Source organism: Plenodomus lingam (assembly GCF_022343315.1).
Source record: "Plenodomus lingam strain CAN1 chromosome Unknown contig_19, whole genome shotgun sequence".
Taxonomy (NCBI): domain Eukaryota; kingdom Fungi; phylum Ascomycota; class Dothideomycetes; order Pleosporales; family Leptosphaeriaceae; genus Plenodomus; species Plenodomus lingam.
In genome coordinates, this window is record NW_027093936.1 from 1,785,000 (window position 1) to 1,802,281 (window position 17,282).

At 52.4% G+C, this 17,282-nt stretch overlaps 9 protein-coding genes across 9 annotated transcripts; 6 read left to right on the forward strand and 3 right to left on the reverse strand.

The window, feature by feature from the left end:
• Nucleotides 1-227: 227 nt before the first annotated feature.
• IAQ61_004638 (uncharacterized protein) lies at nucleotides 228-2,046 on the forward strand (the record flags this gene model as incomplete). The annotated part of the gene is made up of 4 exons (XM_003839234.1): nucleotides 228-394; nucleotides 473-766; nucleotides 822-997; nucleotides 1,049-2,046. 4 exons carry the CDS (start codon nucleotides 228-230, stop codon nucleotides 2,044-2,046), a joined length of 1,635 nt encoding a protein of 544 aa, XP_003839282.1.
• A 198-nt stretch (nucleotides 2,047-2,244) lies between these two features.
• IAQ61_004639 (uncharacterized protein) lies at nucleotides 2,245-3,401 on the reverse strand (the record flags this gene model as incomplete). The annotated part of the gene is made up of 2 exons (XM_003839235.2): nucleotides 2,245-2,868; nucleotides 2,943-3,401. The coding sequence occupies 2 exons, from the start codon at nucleotides 3,399-3,401 to the stop codon at nucleotides 2,245-2,247; spliced, it is 1,083 nt and encodes a 360-aa protein (XP_003839283.2).
• Nucleotides 3,402-3,908: 507 nt separating this feature from the next.
• IAQ61_004640 (uncharacterized protein) lies at nucleotides 3,909-4,949 on the forward strand (the record flags this gene model as incomplete). Its single annotated transcript, XM_066096440.1, has 1 exon — nucleotides 3,909-4,949. The coding sequence occupies one exon, from the start codon at nucleotides 3,909-3,911 to the stop codon at nucleotides 4,947-4,949; it is 1,041 nt and encodes a 346-aa protein (XP_065953758.1).
• A 210-nt stretch (nucleotides 4,950-5,159) lies between these two features.
• On the reverse strand, nucleotides 5,160-7,003 carry IAQ61_004641 (uncharacterized protein; the record flags this gene model as incomplete). Its single annotated transcript, XM_066096441.1, has 5 exons — nucleotides 5,160-5,488; nucleotides 5,578-5,724; nucleotides 5,813-6,010; nucleotides 6,075-6,473; nucleotides 6,535-7,003. The coding sequence occupies 5 exons, from the start codon at nucleotides 7,001-7,003 to the stop codon at nucleotides 5,160-5,162; spliced, it is 1,542 nt and encodes a 513-aa protein (XP_065953759.1).
• Nucleotides 7,004-7,683: 680 nt separating this feature from the next.
• IAQ61_004642 (uncharacterized protein) lies at nucleotides 7,684-9,145 on the reverse strand (the record flags this gene model as incomplete). The annotated part of the gene is made up of 7 exons (XM_003839237.2): nucleotides 7,684-7,712; nucleotides 7,768-7,852; nucleotides 7,908-8,366; nucleotides 8,420-8,481; nucleotides 8,532-8,788; nucleotides 8,836-8,998; nucleotides 9,049-9,145. The coding sequence occupies 7 exons, from the start codon at nucleotides 9,143-9,145 to the stop codon at nucleotides 7,684-7,686; spliced, it is 1,152 nt and encodes a 383-aa protein (XP_003839285.2).
• Nucleotides 9,146-9,451: 306 nt separating this feature from the next.
• IAQ61_004643 (uncharacterized protein) lies at nucleotides 9,452-10,788 on the forward strand (the record flags this gene model as incomplete). The annotated part of the gene is made up of 3 exons (XM_003839238.1): nucleotides 9,452-9,595; nucleotides 9,651-10,288; nucleotides 10,344-10,788. The coding sequence occupies 3 exons, from the start codon at nucleotides 9,452-9,454 to the stop codon at nucleotides 10,786-10,788; spliced, it is 1,227 nt and encodes a 408-aa protein (XP_003839286.1).
• Nucleotides 10,789-11,228: 440 nt separating this feature from the next.
• On the forward strand, nucleotides 11,229-12,656 carry IAQ61_004644 (uncharacterized protein; the record flags this gene model as incomplete). The annotated part of the gene is made up of 1 exon (XM_003839239.2): nucleotides 11,229-12,656. The coding sequence occupies one exon, from the start codon at nucleotides 11,229-11,231 to the stop codon at nucleotides 12,654-12,656; it is 1,428 nt and encodes a 475-aa protein (XP_003839287.1).
• Nucleotides 12,657-13,133: 477 nt separating this feature from the next.
• On the forward strand, nucleotides 13,134-14,928 carry IAQ61_004645 (uncharacterized protein; the record flags this gene model as incomplete). The annotated part of the gene is made up of 4 exons (XM_003839240.2): nucleotides 13,134-13,428; nucleotides 13,477-14,466; nucleotides 14,522-14,640; nucleotides 14,707-14,928. 4 exons carry the CDS (start codon nucleotides 13,134-13,136, stop codon nucleotides 14,926-14,928), a joined length of 1,626 nt encoding a protein of 541 aa, XP_003839288.2.
• A 379-nt stretch (nucleotides 14,929-15,307) lies between these two features.
• Nucleotides 15,308-16,858, forward strand: IAQ61_004646 (uncharacterized protein; the record flags this gene model as incomplete). Its single annotated transcript, XM_003839241.1, has 4 exons — nucleotides 15,308-15,508; nucleotides 15,571-15,602; nucleotides 15,661-15,787; nucleotides 15,848-16,858. 4 exons carry the CDS (start codon nucleotides 15,308-15,310, stop codon nucleotides 16,856-16,858), a joined length of 1,371 nt encoding a protein of 456 aa, XP_003839289.1.
• Between the last annotated feature and the right edge of the window lie 424 nt (nucleotides 16,859-17,282).

The window sequence follows — 17,282 nt, forward strand, 5'->3', positions numbered from 1 at the left end:
GACGCGGGGTAAACGCCTTTCCCCACGCCTGACCTTTCCGCAACCTTCCTTACGATCTGCGGCAACAAGCCTGGATCCTTATTCGACAGGGGGGTGACGACTGTTCGGCATATACCATAGACAGGTAGGTAGACGAGTTCATAAACAAACCACAGACAACGACGAAAGTGAGAGGTAACTAAATTCCCGCAATTGCACCGAAATCTTCTTCAGAGCGAGCAAGAGACATGTCGGCCACGTTGAAGCACACGGAGCTGGGCGAGATACGGGGGAATAGTGTAGATGGTGTTGTACAGTTTCTCGGACTGCAGTATGGCGCGTTGAAGAACCGTTTTGCAAGGGCCGAGATGGTGGAGGGATATGGTCCGCAGACGAGGGATGCGACGAAATTCGGGTAAGATCTCCTTCACACCAATTCACAGTGAAGTCACTTCACGCATAACTGGAACCTACTAATATACCTACCTGCAAGACCACCGCCTATTTCTCCAATCGGCGCAATCAACAACGAGTTTGGCTATATCCAAAAGACGCTGCCGTTACCGGATGTGCCGCCACATTCCGATCTGGAAGGCTTGAACCTGAATGTCACTGTACCATCGAATGAGAATGGGGATATTGATCACAAGGCGAATTTGCCCGTTTATGTTTTTATTCATGGCGGAGGATTCGCCGTGGGATCAAGTTGGTACCCGCATTACGATCCAGCGCCGCTGATCAGGTTGTCAAAGGAGAAGAAGAAGCCCATGATTGGAATCACAATCAAGTGAGTGCCCTTGGCTTGTCATCTCAGCAAGCCTGCTAGCTAAAGACAAGCACAGTTATCGCCTAGGTGCTCCAGGGTTCCTGACCTCTGAAGAACTGCGCAAAGCGGGATATGAACCAAACAATGGCCTACGCGACCAGCGTCTTGCACTAAAGTGGGTCAAGAAGTTCGTTGGGGGATTTGGTGGAAATCCGGATGAGATTACGACGGTTGGAGAGAGTGCTGGTGGATGTAAGTGATAGTGCTCTAGAGTCGATTTCACGTGCTGATGATAATATGCAGTATCCGTAACAATGCACCTCTGCTCAAAGGAACCTCTGATGAAGCGATGTCTCAGCACCGGTGGAGCTGTGCTCCTCTTCCCTCCTATACCACAGGAGGTGACAGAGTCATCGTACAAACAAGTCGTCGAAGCACTAGAACTCGCAGACAAATCACCAGAAGAGCGTATAGAAGCCCTTCTAAAATGCCCTGTAGACGATCTCTGGCAGAAAGTCCCACCGGCTGCTCCCCTGATCCCTTCCATCGACGGAGACGTAGTCCCAGGCCTGCCCACGTTCAAAAATGTCTCCTCCAAGCAAGACAGCCCCGAATGGCCCATGCCAGGCAGAAAATGGTGCAAAGCCCTCATGATCGGCGAGTCAAAATTAGACGCCAATATCATCGCCTATATGGTACTTGACGCGCGCAAAGCAAACATTGCCCAAGCCTTCACAGACTCCATCACTAAATCTCTCTCGTCCCATCCCGAAGTCGCACAACAGCTCCTTTCTGCATACAAAATCACGCCCACCACCAGCGACGACGAAGCCGTGCTCACCATTCTTCGCTTCGCTTCCGAAATCGCCTTCTACGCCCCCGCCCGTGCCTTCGCACAGGGCTGGCCCAACACCCCCGAAAACAAATTCTTCCTGTATCACTTCAACGAGGGGATTCCCTGGGAAGGTCGCTTCCAAGGAGAGCCAGGCCACATTCTCGACGTCGCCTATCTGTTTCAAAACTTCAACGACACCCTTGGAGATGAGCAGCGCAAAGTTGCACGCGCCTACGCCGAGGACTTTATCAAGTTTGTCAATGGCGAGGATCCGTGGCCGCCGGTCAAGGACGGTGGATTTGCGGCGAGGGTGTATGGGCCGAGTAGTGAGGGAAATACGTGTAGGTGGACTGCAGAGGGGGACCCAAAGCATGTCGGGAGAGAGGAGAGGATTTTGCAGATTGGTGAGGCCGTCGGGTTTGATGCTGTCTTGACTGCTTTTCAGAATTTCTTGCAGGGGAGATGAGGGGATGTTGAGGTTAGGTAGGGGAATTTTAGTCACAATCACAAACTACTGCACACTTATAGTTTATGCAAAGAATCATTGCCATCCTATTCACCTGAAATGTCTCTTCTCATCTCACCAACTTTGTAACTTACAGCTAGGAAGCTCCAAAAAAAAACTAAATCTGTACCAGAAATTCCACCACCTATCTGAAAGCTATCACTCCCCAAACACCCACTCTCCCCCTTCCTTCCTCCCCAAATCCTCATACCCCTCCGGCAACACCCCCCCAACATGTAAATAAACACTACTCCCATCCCTCCCCCTACACCTCTCATCCACCGCCGCACGTTCCCAAACCGCCAACGCCGCCCTCGCCATCGTCGGCTCGACCCCAACCTCCGCCGCACTCCTAACCCCCAAATCCAAATCCTTGACCATCATCTCCGTCCGGAACCCCGGCCTATACCCACTGTTACTCGGCACCCAATACTGCGTCTGCACATTCGGAATCGGACACACGTGGTCGCACATCCACGACTGGCCCGTCGACGACTGAATCACGGCATACAGAGCGCGCGGATCGAGCCCGTGACGCGTACCGAGTGCCAGGGCTTCGGCGGTCGCGAGCAGGATTGTGCCGGAGAGGTAGTTGTTTGCGATTTTTGCGGTCAGGCCGGCACCGAGGGTGGATAGGTAGTGGAATTTTGAGGGGGGGCCGAGCATGTGGAGGGTTGGGGTAAGGAGATGGGGGTATGGGGTTGAGGGGGAGGGTTCGGAGGGGGGTGATGGGTAGCCGATGAGCATGGCTAGAGTGCCGGATTGGGCTGCTGGGACTCCGCCCTGTTTGTTTGTGTATGGCTTTGGTTAGAAGGGGAGGGGGTTTGACTTTGGGGGGGATTGGGAAAAGGACGTACGGATACGGGAGTGTCGATGTAGATTCCCCAACCTCCATCTCCCAATGTCTTGCCTACTTCCTTTGTCGTCTCGACATCAATCGTACTGCATTCCAGTATTAATCTATCTTTATCCTTGCGCGCGGCAATGACGCCCGTTTCGTGGTCCAGGTATACTTTCTTCACGTCGACGCCGGCTGGGACGATGGAAATCAGCACTTTGGCGTTGTCGGCTGCCTCGCGTGCAGTGGACAAGATTTCAATGGGGCCGAGAGTGCTGTACTCGTTTTGGAAGCGTGTGCAGGCTGCGGCATTGATGTCGTTGATGTAGAGGGTGGAAGACGCTGGCATCTTTCTACGGATGTTGGAGGCCATTGCGTAGCCCATGGCTCCCAGGCCTGATTTTCGTTCAGCATTGTATTGAGAATGGAAAGGTATAGTGAAAGTCTGTATACCTATAAAAGCGTAGTTTTCCGCCATATTGCTATACCCTACAACCTGCTGAAATTTGCTGAGCGATGATGGTACCGTGTATAATCAACTTGATGTATACTCAACTTGTATGTGGTTTTCCCCTCGTGACAACGCGTGTTTACTGCTCCCAATGATTCAATCAGTTAGTAACCAATGCCTAGAATTCGCTACCAGTATGTAGGTAGGTCAGCGGGGAATACGGTAGTCCCTGGCTGTGGTGTTCTGCCCCACATGCACCCCTCACCTCGACCATTTACCCCATAAATTACCCCAACCCATTCGCGCCTCGGTTGCATGGGTGCCGCTGGACCCCTTGCTGGATGCTTGTATGAAGGGTTGGAGACTGTCGCTTATGAGAAATCATGTGAATTTACATTCACCAGCATCGCCTCTGTACGCGCAACTTATCACGGCCTTTATACACTTGCTCCTCCAGCAAAGAAAAAATTGTCATCTTTGCCAAACCACCACCAAATCCTAAATCTAAACCCCCCCCCCCCCCAAAAAAAAACCATGTCCTCTGCACCCCTGCGCGTAGGTGTAATTGGCCCCGCAGGATTCGGCGGCTCCTATCTTTGTGTCGAATTGCTGAATAGAGGACACACTGTCATTGGTATCTCCCGGCACCCAGAAAACCTAGGGAAACATGAACGCTACATCCCACGATCTGTGGATATCGATGCCGTTTCTATTGAAGAATTGGCAAAGAGTTTCGAGGGGATTGATGTCTTAGTTTCGGAATATGGACCGCATACTGCGGGCGCAGGGGCACTTTTATACAGTGAGTTATACCCAGCAATTTGCGCCGTGATTCTTCCTGCGGGGGGAAGAAGAAGAAGAACCAGAAAAACAACAACTAACCAACCCAAAGTGCCCTTCCTCGAAACCGTCCGCAAGCTCATCCTAGCCTACAAACTCTCCCCAGCAACTTACTTCCTCTTCGTCGGCGGCGCCGGCTCCCTCCACGTCCCAGGCACCCAAACCCCCTGCGTCGACCACCCAGACTTCTTCCTCGCCTACCGCCGCGCAATCTCCACCTCACTCGCCCACATCGCCTACATGGAGCAACGCCTGGGCATCATGGGCACCGCACTCCGACGCTACCGCAGCGCGCGCCTCGCCGTGAGCAACGGCAGCGCCACTGACGCCGATCGCGCCGCGATACAAGAGTACGAAGACGAGATCCGGACGCAGGATATGGCGAGTGATTTTATCAAGGCGGGACGAACGGCGTTTATGTTTTTCGATGGGAATACGTCGTTTGAGTGGAGTTTTGTGTCGCCGGCGGCGCTGTACAGGCCGGGGAAGCGGACGGGGAGGTATGAGATTAGTGTGGATGATATGGTGTTGGTCGGGGAGCAGAAGGAGGGGGAGAGTGTGTTTGAGGGAAGACTGACGGGGATTAGTGTGGGGGATTTGGCGATTGCGATTGCGGATGAGGTGGAGGGGAGGAGGTTGGTGCATAAGCATTGGAGTGCGTGGGGTGATATTAGTGAGGATGTGCCTGGGGAGGCGTATGTGACGCTGGATCAGGTGGAGGGGGGGAGTAAGTAGAGTGAGGGAGGATGGGGGTGGGATTTGTGACAGTTGAGAGAAGTTTTGTCTAATTTTTTTTTGGGATGGTTGAGCAATGAATAAACACCTTTTACATGCGCCTATGCTGAAATCCCCAATATGCTATTCCTACCCTTGATCGAGACACGAACACTTCATCTGTACACATCGTACCGATTTCTCCAACATCACTTACAGACCTGTCACAACTCAAATACTCATCTCCTTCAAGTCCTCTGCAACCTTGAACGGCGCCTCCGTCTTACTCCTCACCTCTTCCACACTAACCCCCTTTGCCACCTCCTTCAGCGTCAATCCTTCCACCCGATCGACATCAAACACCGCTAGATCTGTGATAATCGTGCTGACGCACTTTTGGCCCGTGAGGGGGAAACTGCATTTGTTGAGGATCTTGGGGTTGCCCTTTTTGTCCACATGTTCCATGGTAATGACGACTTTGGTTTGCGTGGGGTTGGCGACGAGGTCCATGGCGCCGCCAATACCTTTGACTTTACCGGGGAGCATGAAGTTTGCTAGGTCTGGAGGGGTGTTAACGGGGTGAATGTTGGGTTTGGGTGGGTTGAAGAGGGATGGCGGAATGGATGGGGGAGAAGGGAGATGAACGTACCTCCGTATTGATTGACTTGCATGGCGCCGAGCATGGCGACATCGATGCGTCCTGATCTTATCATTCCGAAACTCTCATGGCTACCAAAGGTAGAGGCTCCTTTGATCAGCGTGACAGTCTCTTTGCCCGCGTTAATCAGGTCCGGGTCTGTGTAAACAACAGAGTCAGTAAAGTGTCAAGTTTGTAAACCATTGGTACATGGTTTTTGTTTCGGCATATCGTGCGTGTTCCTCACCTTCCTCGCCCGGCATGGGATACCGCCCCATCCCCAGAATCCCGTTCTCAGACTCCAACACAATCTCCGTGCCTTCTGGCAAAAATGCGGGAGCAGCGAGCGGCATCCCAATACCAAGATTGACATACATGCCATCCTTGAGTTCCTGCGCCGCACGCTTGATGATGCGTTCGCGTTTCTGCGCCGCTTCCGACGAGCCTGGCAGAGTTTCGTTAGCAAAAGAACTAAAGTTACACATACGTGCAGACAAGAAAGAACGCACCACCCTCAAGAATAGCCTTCTTCTGAGCCTCGGGATCCTTGTAATGCACTAGTCTCTCTATCGCTTTGCCCACGGTACTCTTAATCACCTTCTTGACGTAAATGCCCTGCAGATGAATATCCTCGGGTGCAATGGCGCCGTCCTCTACAATCTCGTCGGCCTCGACAATCGTCATCTTTGCATTCTTGCCCATGGCCTCGTTGAAATTGTTCTGCGCCTTGCGGAACTGGCAATTGCCCAGTCGATCTGCCTTGGCGACCTTGACGAAGGCGTAGTCGCCGTGGATGGCTTCTTCGAGGACGTATTGCTTGCCGTTGAATTCGCGGGTTTCTTTGGGCGGCGCCATGACGGCAATGGTACCGTCGGTGTTGTAGCGAACTGGCAGTTCACCCGTTTGTACTGTGAGAAATTTTGGATTAGCTTCTCGTGATTCTGGGTATATCGTGCGGAGGATTGTTACCTATAGTTCCATAAGCAGCTGGTGTGTAGAAAGCCGGCACACCCGCCGCACCCGCCGCGCACTTCTCCGCAATCGTGCCCTGGGGCGTCAATTGCAGACTCAATTGGCCCTTGAGATACATCTGCTCAAACACCTTGTTATCGCCGATATAACTTGCAATCATGGTGCCAATCTGCTTCGTCTCCAGTAACTGGCCTAGGCCCACACCCGGCATGCCCGCATTGTTACTGACGACTGTGAAATTGGTCAGGTCCTTGCGGTCTCGGAGTGCGTTGATGAGCGTGTTGGGCACGCCGGAGAAGCCGAAGCCACCGACGAGGACGGTGGTGCCGGGTTTCATGTCTTTGAGTGCTTCTTCGGCTGAGGAGACGATTTTGTTGATTGCGAGGCGGGAGGGCGTGCTGGAGAGGAAGCGGAGACCTGTTGGTGGGCCATGACGGCGGGCGCTGAAGAGGAATGATCTTTGCATCGTGGAGAATGTGGTTTTGGTTGTAATTGTGAGTTCTTTCCAAAGCCCTTGAGTGGTTACACTGCTACACCTCGACCAAGAAGTATGTGTGTAAGTAAGTACTTTCTGATCTTGCTTCTCTTCAGTAACTCGTGATGCGTTTCAATCGTGAACCACCGTAGACAACGTGAATGTGACTACCACACAAAATCTCCAAAATCTCAAATCTCAATAAACCACACAAGGTGAAAAAGAATCTCAAGAGAAACGACTTTCAGTGCGGAGTACCAGCTCCCCACACGACATAGCACATGCATCGTCACCCTAGAGGCTTGGGGGTACCTCCGACGCAAATGCCGGACCGATGCACGGCTAAGAAATGCGGGCGCGGATAAGGTCTCCACACTGTTTGTGGCGGGTGTGAACTTAGCCGGTGCAGGCCCGGAGGTGGTCGCGGAAATGCGGCCAACTTGCGCGATGATTGGCTGGGGTACGGAGGGCGAGAACACAAAGTTATTGATCGTGGACTTGTTTTCCTTGGACGCATTGCGGAGAGGATGGAGTGGTCCCTTTAGTTAGTAATCTTACGTATCTGAGTTTTTGCACCGTGTTCAATGGTGTAGAGATTCTTGAGATTGCTTCATTATGCTGTCTACCTACTACCGGTACCTGACTACTAGTTTCAATCTTAAAAATACAGTCTAGTAAAGATTGTGAACAATTTGCTTTACTACAGACACCTGTCAGTATCTGAACATGGAATGGAAAGGATCGGTGGCACTTACGGCTCTCGAAATCTTTATGGTCCTTGCTGTGGAGCGCTCGGATTGCAATCGCTTCTTCCTCGGCATTGCCCGTCGGCACATGATACTGGGCACAGCGCCGTTAGCATTCGAACCCTTTAGCAAGCGGTGGGAGGGCCTACAGCTGTCAAAGAAGTCTTGTGACCAAGTTGTTCTACCAGCCCTGCAATCGCGTCTGCAACAATGCGCGAGTCCTTTTCATCGCTGCCTGTGCTTTGCTTCCCAATGTACGGAATGATTCTGGCAATTTGCTTCGCTTCCTCAGGGTTGCTAGCTTTGAAGTGTACCGTGGGCGCTAAGCTCAAACAACTGGTTATGCCATGTGGGATACTGTAGGTTGCGCCTATCGCATGGCCAATGCTGTGACTGAGGCCAACGCCACCAGTGTACAGGAAAGGGAAGAGCGAAGAGTAACACGCAAGGAACAGTCTTGTGCGCACTTCGGCATTATCCGGCTCTGCTTTCGATTGGGGCAAGTAGGTGAAGAGGTCTTTGATGGCTTCCAGAGCCATGCGCTTTGTGGGAATCTCGGCAGCAAGTGGATGGTACATTAACTCGACTGCGTGATCTAACGATCGAATCTGCTCAATGTCAGTAATCATTATCTGTATGCCTTGGTGGTGCTTGGACATACTCCCGTACTAGTCCAAAGGTTCAATGGCGTATATAGTGCGATTTCACCATCATACACAACAGCTGAGTTACATTAATCGCGTCTCTGACGATGACGAGTTACTGTATCTCACCTTTAGGTACTAGCTCGGGATGGCTGACGGCAATCTTATGTTTCTCTTCTGTCGTGAAGCCAGCATTCTGCGTGGTCTCCGCCACGCTCAGTGTCGTAGGCACTGCGATACTAGGTATCCACTTTCCTGTCTCTTGATGTATATTGTATGCGATTGCCTTTGCGGAATCAATAGGAGATCCACCGCCTATTGCAATGAGGACATCGCATCCAGACTTTGACATCAACGCTGTGGCTTCGCGAATGTCTCCAATTGGCCTATTGTATGTCAGTTTTCGTATTCTGAGGTGCTGATTCTGTCTTACGCGTGCTGTCCGATTTTGCTGAAAGTACCACCATGTGCAGAACCCAGCGACTTCTCAATGTTCTTGATCACTGGTGTCTTCTCATACAATGATCGACCAGTAATGATAAAGGCCTTTGTTGCTCCAAGCTCAGCAATAACATCAGAGAGCTGGTTGCTTGTGCCTAAGATATTCAGTACCTAATATGATAAGAGTTGTGCAATGAATGCCTACCATTGCCATATATCATGAGCTTCACAGGTGACGCACGATATACACCCTTGACTGCCGAGTCAATGCTGCCATTCTGATACTTGTTTGGAAGCGCCATGGTGGAAAATGGTGTCCGTAGGATGATGGAATGATTCCAGTTCGTAAGTAATGGCCGAAGTAGTATGCGCATGCAGATGCTCCAGATGAATTCGGAACTCCCACGGGCGTACCTATTGAGTTGTGTTTCGTTGCGTCGTCATGGAGGGGTCCAATGGCGCCCCACACACAAGGGCTCCGCGCCCCGCCACTACACCCATCCACAGCCGTGAGGCGACAGGCCCTACCTTTTCCGGGTAACACCTGGGTGATAGTCTTGAATGATGCGTCGCCTACTGTGTATCTTCGGATCCTATCGTTACGAAACATGGCGACTTTTAGCAGAGTAGCAAAAAATGTGTTGCAAAAGAGTCCGAACGATGTTGTTCTACTCTCTGCCGTCAGGTCACCAATCAGTCGAAGCTTCAAGGGTGGATATAAAGACTGTCATCCCGAAGATATTTTGATGCCAGTAAGCTTGCCTAGTCAGTCAATGGGTGATGAATGGTATGGACTGATCTGGGCAGATCATGAAAGCAGCCGTCCAGCGTGCTCAGATTGAGGCCAAAGATGTCAACGACGCAATGATCGGGAATGTGCTGGCCGAGCTTGGATTCGCAAAGACAGGACGTATGGCGCTCAACCACGCTGGATTTCCCAATTCGACCACATTTCACACGGTCAACCGCCAGTGCTCAAGCAGTTTACAGGCCATCACTCATCTGTCACATGCCATCATGGTTGGCCAGATTGATGTAGGACTTGCCGGAGGTGTCGAAAGCATGTCGCGAAACTATGGCTCTCGAGGTGTCCCCACTGATGTGTCTCCCACGCTTTTGGGTTCAGACGTCAAAGATGCACGCGACTGTCTCATGTCCATGGGTATAACATCGGAGAATGTAGCGACGCGTTACAAGGTGGACCGCAAAGCGCAAGACGAGTATGCAGTAAGAAGTCACAGCCGTGCAAGTCGAGCCCAAACAGAAGGCCGTTTCGATTGGGAGATTGCTCCCATCACTGTCCCACGAATTGACGAGGCAACCGGACAGCTTGCAGGATTCGAAGTCACCAAAGACGACGGCATCAGACACGGCCTGACATTTGAGAAAGTATCATCGCTCAAACCCGTGTTTGGTGAAGATGGGAAAAGCACTGCCGGCAACTCGTACACGTCCCCCTTGGTGCCTTGGTCCTTAACATCAGGCTAACTATGTGATCAGATCTCAAATCTCAGATGGCGCATCGTCCACTATACTGGCGCGGAGGTCATGGGCAGAGGAACGTGGGCTGAAGCCACTTGGTCGCTTTGTGGGCACACAAGTCAAAGGTTGTGCACCTGACGAAATGGGTATCAGTCCGATCTATGCTATACCTGCGCTCCTGAAGTGGACGGGCGTGAAGTTGAAAGACGTAGACGTGATTGAGTTGAATGAGGCGTTTGCGAGCCAAACCATCGCGTGCATCCGCACATTGGGTCTGGACGAGGAAAAGGTCAATCCCAATGGAGGAGCGATTGCTCTTGGACATCCTACTGGAGCCACAGGCGCGCGCCAGACAGCAACACTGTTTGCAGAATTGCAAAGACAGGACAAGGAGATTGGCATGGTTAGCATGTGCGCGAGCACTGGACAGGGTGTTGCTTCGCTTTTCGTTCGCGAATGTTGAGCATTAGCATTGTATGCAGTAAATGTAATCTTGTTAGACACCAGATGATCATGCCAGTCTGGAATGCTAATAGAGGTGACATGTTGATGTGGTGATACAGCGATGCAGTGAATGTGTGTGATGATGGGCAAGTGGAGGAGCTTGACACGTGTGCCCCGCGCTACTGCCAAGCCCTCATCGAACACGTGAACACGTGACATCGATCCCTAACTACCGCGTCTGGGTTCAACGTCCAACAACCAACAAGGGTTCCACTGGCCGGCAATGCTCCCCACACGACACCACGCAGCCACACGAGAGGTCCCACACGTAGGCACACCGCCCGATAGCCGTGATGCGTCTTTGTATCGAATGTGGCGGCTATTTGGCCTCGCTTTCCCACTTCTTGTCTCCTGAGATTTCCTTATTCTGTTCTGTCCTGTCCTATTCTCTTACTGATAATGTTCCTCCTGCGTCGCGCCCCACTGCGTCTTGTCCCGCGTCTGGCCACTATCCGCTGTCAGCGACGTTCGTTGGGCAGTGTGAGTGCCATTGATTCTGTCATCTTCAGGACTCTTTTTGGAACAGAGGAAATTCGCAAGGTCTTCGACGACAAAGCCTACATTAATCGATGTGTTGATGCAGAAACGGCTTTGGCTAGAGCACAGTCCAAGTGCAATGTGATACCACCTCACATTGGCGATGTGGTGACCTCGAAAGCGAACGAGGTGGAACTGGACTACGACAAGCTGCGCACGGAAACCGAGATTGTCGGGTACCCCATCTTTCCCTTGGTACGACAATTATCTGCATCATGCGGCGACGAGGCTGGACGGTATGTGCATTGGGGCGCAACTACTCAAGATATCATGGATCTCGCCAGCATCTTGCAAATGAAGCAGGGCCTCGAGATTGTGGAGCGAACACTTCGCTCTGTCATCAAGAACCTCGAACACCTCTCCCGAAAGCACCGCGATACGCCAATGGCCGGACGCACCCACCTGCAACACGCCTTGCCAATTACCTTTGGGCATAAGTGTGCGATTTGGCTGTCCAGCTTCCAGCGTCATCTCGAGCGACTTGAGCAGCTCAAGCCGCGTGCGCTCATGGTGCAGTTTGGCGGAGCTGCAGGCTCCTTGGCCTCGCTGGGCTCTGGCGACGATGGCATTCGCGTGCGAAAGGAGATGGCAAAGGACCTTGGCTTGACTGATCCTCCCATCACCTGGCACGTTGCACGCGACGGAGTCGCTGAGATTACAAACTATCTTGCGCTCGTTGGCGGTACGCTCGGCAAATTGGCTCTCGACATCATCATCATGTCCTCAAATGAGCTCTCAGAAGTCTCGGAACCTTTTGTACCCCACCGTGGCGCCTCGTCTACGATGCCGCAGAAGCGAAATCCCATATCGAGCGAGGTCGTCTTAGCGGCATCAAAGATTCTGCGATCGAATGCTGGGCTCGTTTTGGACGGCATGGTATCAGATTTCGAGCGCGCATCAGGTCCTTGGCATCTTGAGTGGGTTGCGGTACCAGAGAGCTTCGTCATCGCAGTTGGTGCACTCTATCAAGCCGATTTCGCACTCTCTGGGCTGGTTGTGAATTCCAAGCAGATGTTGACGAATCTGTACTCGACACGCGGACTCATAGTGGCGGAAGCAGTAATGATGGGCCTTGCGCCGCACGTTGGTAGGTCCAAAGCACATGACATTGTGTATGCAGCATGCAAAGAGAGCATCGAGAATGACACCAGCCTTCTGGATGCTTTGCAAACCAAATCGGAGATCACAGACAAGATTTCCAGCGAACAGCTGGCTTCGTTGTGTGACGCGAAGAATTACCTTGGATCGTGTGGGCTCATGGTGGACGAGGTCCTCGCCGCGTCAAGATAAACATAACATGATCAAAATCGAAATAAGTTCCAATGCTATTTTCACATGGAAGGCATCCAAATCTACATCTTACGTACACAGTATTGAATGGCTCCAAGTTAGTCGGCCAGACTAAACTTTCGGCATGTGCAATTAAGAACCCCGCAATGAAACCCATGTGTTCGCCACTTGATGAGCCAGGAACATATGGGGTTGCAACACATTCATCACCCACGGCCCACTAACCCGGGTTAGACGTACATCCACTTGTTGTGGGCCTGTGAGAACGACCTTCGCCCACTTCCCGGCGCTGACACCCCCGCCGTACTGGGACCGGGCCCCGCCACCACATGATGCACAACCCTCACACCCTAGCAGCGGCAGATATGGCGCTAATAACTTGCAGTTGACCCTACTTTGATATAAACCTCCACTGATCACTGAACGCATGAACAAATACTGACCAGACATTCCGACCTTTTTCAAAACACCCCCATCATGCTAGACTTCAAGGAACGCCAGCTTGTCACGGACCCTCAGAAAGCATTCCATTTCACCGACCTCCAAAGACTGAAGCCGACACGTGCCAATGATCCATATAACTATCAAGCAGGATGGGGAAACCGACACCAGTCAGAAGTGATTCCGGGAACACTTCCTGTTGCCCAGAACAACCCTCAGGAAGTCCGCTTCGGTCTATACACAGAGGGCATCACATACTCAGCATTCGCTGCTCCACGTGCACACAACTATAGTACATACATGTATCGCTGCCGGCCTGCGGCTGCTCACAGTAAGTCAAGTGTGCCAAACGAAGTAGGCTCTTGACTAACCCATCTAGATGGTTATGTCCCTTTTGAATCAAAATCCAACATCCAGAACTGCTTCTTGTCTCTTAACCCCAAGGTTGCAACGCTACCAGAGCAAGCAGAATGGAGACCTTTTCCTTTGCCCAAGGAGGAAGAGAAGATTGACTTTGCGAATGGTTTACATACCCTTGCTGGTAGTGGTGACCCAAATATTCGCGAGGGTCTGGCCCTATATGTCTACATGATCAACTCGAGCATGGAGCGACGCGCATTCTGCAATGCCGATGGAGACTTCCTCATTTGCGCACAGCTCGGTACTCTGGACATTGTGACAGAGATGGGCAAGATCTTTTTGCAACCCGGCGAGATCTGTGTGATTCAGCGCGGCATTAGATTCTGCATGAACCTCGCACCAGATACCAAAGTTGCCCGAGGCTACATCACTGAAGTCTGGGGATCTATGTGGGAGCTTCCTGATCTAGGTCCTCTCGGAGGCCATGGTCTTGCAAACCCGCGCGACTTCTTGTATCCGGTCGCTGCTATAGACGACAACCTGCACGTCGACTGGCAGATTGTCAATAAGATCAATGGCGAATTGGTCGCGATACAGCAAGATCACAGTCCATTCGACCTCGTTGCATGGCACGGAAATGTGGTGCCCTACAAATACGACCTTACCAAGTTCTCTTCCCAGAACAGCACATCGATCGACCACACTGATCCTTCCATCTTCACAGTTTTGACTGCCAAGTCTCGTGACCCATTGACACCACTGGCCGATTTCCTCTGGTTTGGGCCTCGTTGGGATGTCGCAACCAACACTTTCCGATTGCCATACTTCCACCGCAACTCCGCATCCGAGTTCCTAGCCTGTTTGTATGGACAGGGTCTTGGGCGCAGTGACGATTTCCAGCCCGGTGGAGGAAGCTTCGAGGGCGGCCACACACCTCACGGTGGTTTCCACGAGGGCTACCAGCACGGCATGCGGATACACGAGAGCCAGCCTGAGAAAATTCTGACCGGTAAGTTTGCAGCTACTGTCTTTGCATATCGCGACATACTGAGACGCAACTCTAGAGCAACTCACCATCATGATTGAATCGAGTCGACTTTTCCTCTGGACCGAGTGGGCTCGCAAAGGGTGCGGCGTCATTGATGAGCACGGAACAAACTACAAAGTGTGGGAAGCTCTCCCGGTATGAAGATCCCAGGCGCTTTCTCCCTGTAGATACCTAATGGACTTTGCTAACATTTGCTCCCAGGACCGATTCTCCGCAAATAAGAGGGCACAAGAGCTTCTTGCTCGCACCAAGGAAGATGCCATTGCAGAGAAGCGACGACTTGCGCCCTACTACTTTGGCGGCTTTTCACATGGCGCCAATACGAGTGACACGTCTGGTGTTCACAGTGAGGAATTGGAACCCTACTTGCGCCACGATTCCAAGGTCAATGGTGCCAACGGTATGAAGAGCGCAGCTGCTTAGAACAGTGTCGTCGCCGGAATTTAGAGCCATTAGGTAGATTGCCGCCGTCGTTCGCTTTTTGGCTATACCATATCAAGCAAGCGTTTCATGATTTTGCCAGGACAACATGTACATACACGATAATTATCAATCCGTCGATTCTTCCAACGTCAACATAGCTCGCAATTTGCCCTATCAAAACTTGGGGAAAAAACAAAAAATTCCACAAAGAGCGTACCGGTACATCGTCTGTGCATACCGTGCCAAACAGAAGAACCCTGGACCCCACAAAGAGCATCATGTGGGGCGTCACTTCGCCAGAAACGCGACTACTGGGGGCTCTTTAATCTTTAACAATGACGTTGTTTTTTGCAATCATGGATCTAGTACCAGCGCAAATATGAATTCTCTGAGATCCCTAACACGACTGCCAACGCAATTGCAATTACGCGGCGCGGCTACATGCATACAAGCGCAGAAGAGGCCGAATAGTGTTTGCAGACGGTATCTGGCAACACAGCAGCATGTGGATAAGAAATTGGTTGAGAAGCAGCCGTTGGCTGGTATCAAGGTGTTGGATATGACAAGGGTGCTTGCAGGGGTGAGTTATATATATGGTCTTTTCTAAGGTTGGGAATCTAGTGGAAGCTGACAATTTGATAGCCATATTGTACGCAAATACTTGGGGATCTTGGGTATGTGGAAGTTCAAAGTATTACAGTGTTTAGCAGTGGAACTGACCTGCGTTTATAGTGCGGAAATTATCAAGATTGAACATCCTACGAGAGGCGACGATACGCGAGCATGGGGGCCACCAGATTTGCCTTATACTGATGGTGTTGAGCGGGCATTTCCGGGTGAGAGTGCATACTATCTCTCTGTACGTCCTTTTCACTGTCCCTTTACAATCCCCAGGAATTCGGTACTGATCAAAAGCCAGGTAAACCGCAACAAAAAGTCTGTTGGACTCGCCTTCAACACCCCGTCCGGAATCTCCCTTCTCCACTCACTCGTCCAACAATGCGACGTCCTAGTAGAAAACTATCTCCCAGGTAGCCTCGCCAAATACTCCCTCGACTATGCCACCCTCTCCGTGCTCAACCCCTCCCTCGTCTACGCCTCCGTCACGGGCTACGGCCAAACAGGCCCCTACAGCAACCGCGCCGGCTACGACGTCATGGTCGAAGCTGAAATGGGCCTCATGCACATCACCGGCGAGCGCAACGGACCGCCCGTAAAAGTCGGCGTCGCCGTAACCGACATCATGACGGGCATGTACACAGCCATTGGCATCCAAGCCGCGCTCTTCTCGCGCGCCACCACAGGACTCGGCCAACACATCGACGCCAGCCTCAGCGACGTACAAGTCGCCAGTCTCGCCAACATTGCCTCGAGCGCGCTCGTCACGGGCAAAGGCGACAGCGGCCGCTGGGGCACCGCCCACGCCACCGTCGTCCCCTACCGGGCCTACAAGACCAAAAACACAAACATTGCCGTCGGCGGCTGCAACGACCGCCTCTACCGCATCCTCTGCGAGAAACTCGGAAAACCAGAATGGGCCACCGATCCCCGCTTCCTCACAAACGCCCTGCGCGTCAAACACCGCGACACGCTCGACGCGCTCATCGAGGCGCGACTGCAGACGCAGACGACAGAGCACTGGCTCCGTGTGTTTGACGGCAGTGGAATGCCGTATGCGGCTGTCAACGATATCAAGGCGACCATGGAGCACGAACATGTGCTTGCGCGCGGCATGATTGAGGAGGTTGCGCATAAGGCGTGTGGGACGGTCAAGTTGGTGAATCACCCGGTCAAGTATTCGCGCGTGGAGCCGCGGATACGGAGTGCGCCGCCGTTGCTGGGCGAGCATACGGATGAGGTGTTGGGGGGCATGTTGGGGCTTGGGGAGGCGGAGATTGCGGGGTTGAGGGAGAAGGGGGTTGTTGCGTAGAGGGAGGGATTTTGGTGTGTTGGACAGTGTCGCATCCTCCTCCTCCTCCTCGCCATGGACTTTGTGTATTTTTATTCCAATGAGCTGGATAGATGAGAAGAAACCTACAATGCCATCCAACGCAACACCCACCACTGAAACGCGAAACACGTCCTCACGTCCTCACATGACCATCCCTTCACCCTCCCCTGCATCCACGATTCCCCCCACACTTCCACTAGCCCCACACCCCACTCCGTCCCACAAACCCAGCTGCTCGGCCACGCTAGCCCCACATCCGATGTCCGATCCTGCGCCCCACATCCATACCCTTTTTGACTCGAGCAAGCCCGAACGTGGCGCCTTCCCCCTTGCATAACCTGCATCCACGGGTCTCCGGGGTTGATGGGGGGAGGGGTGCGGTGCGGTGCCATGCGCCGATGTG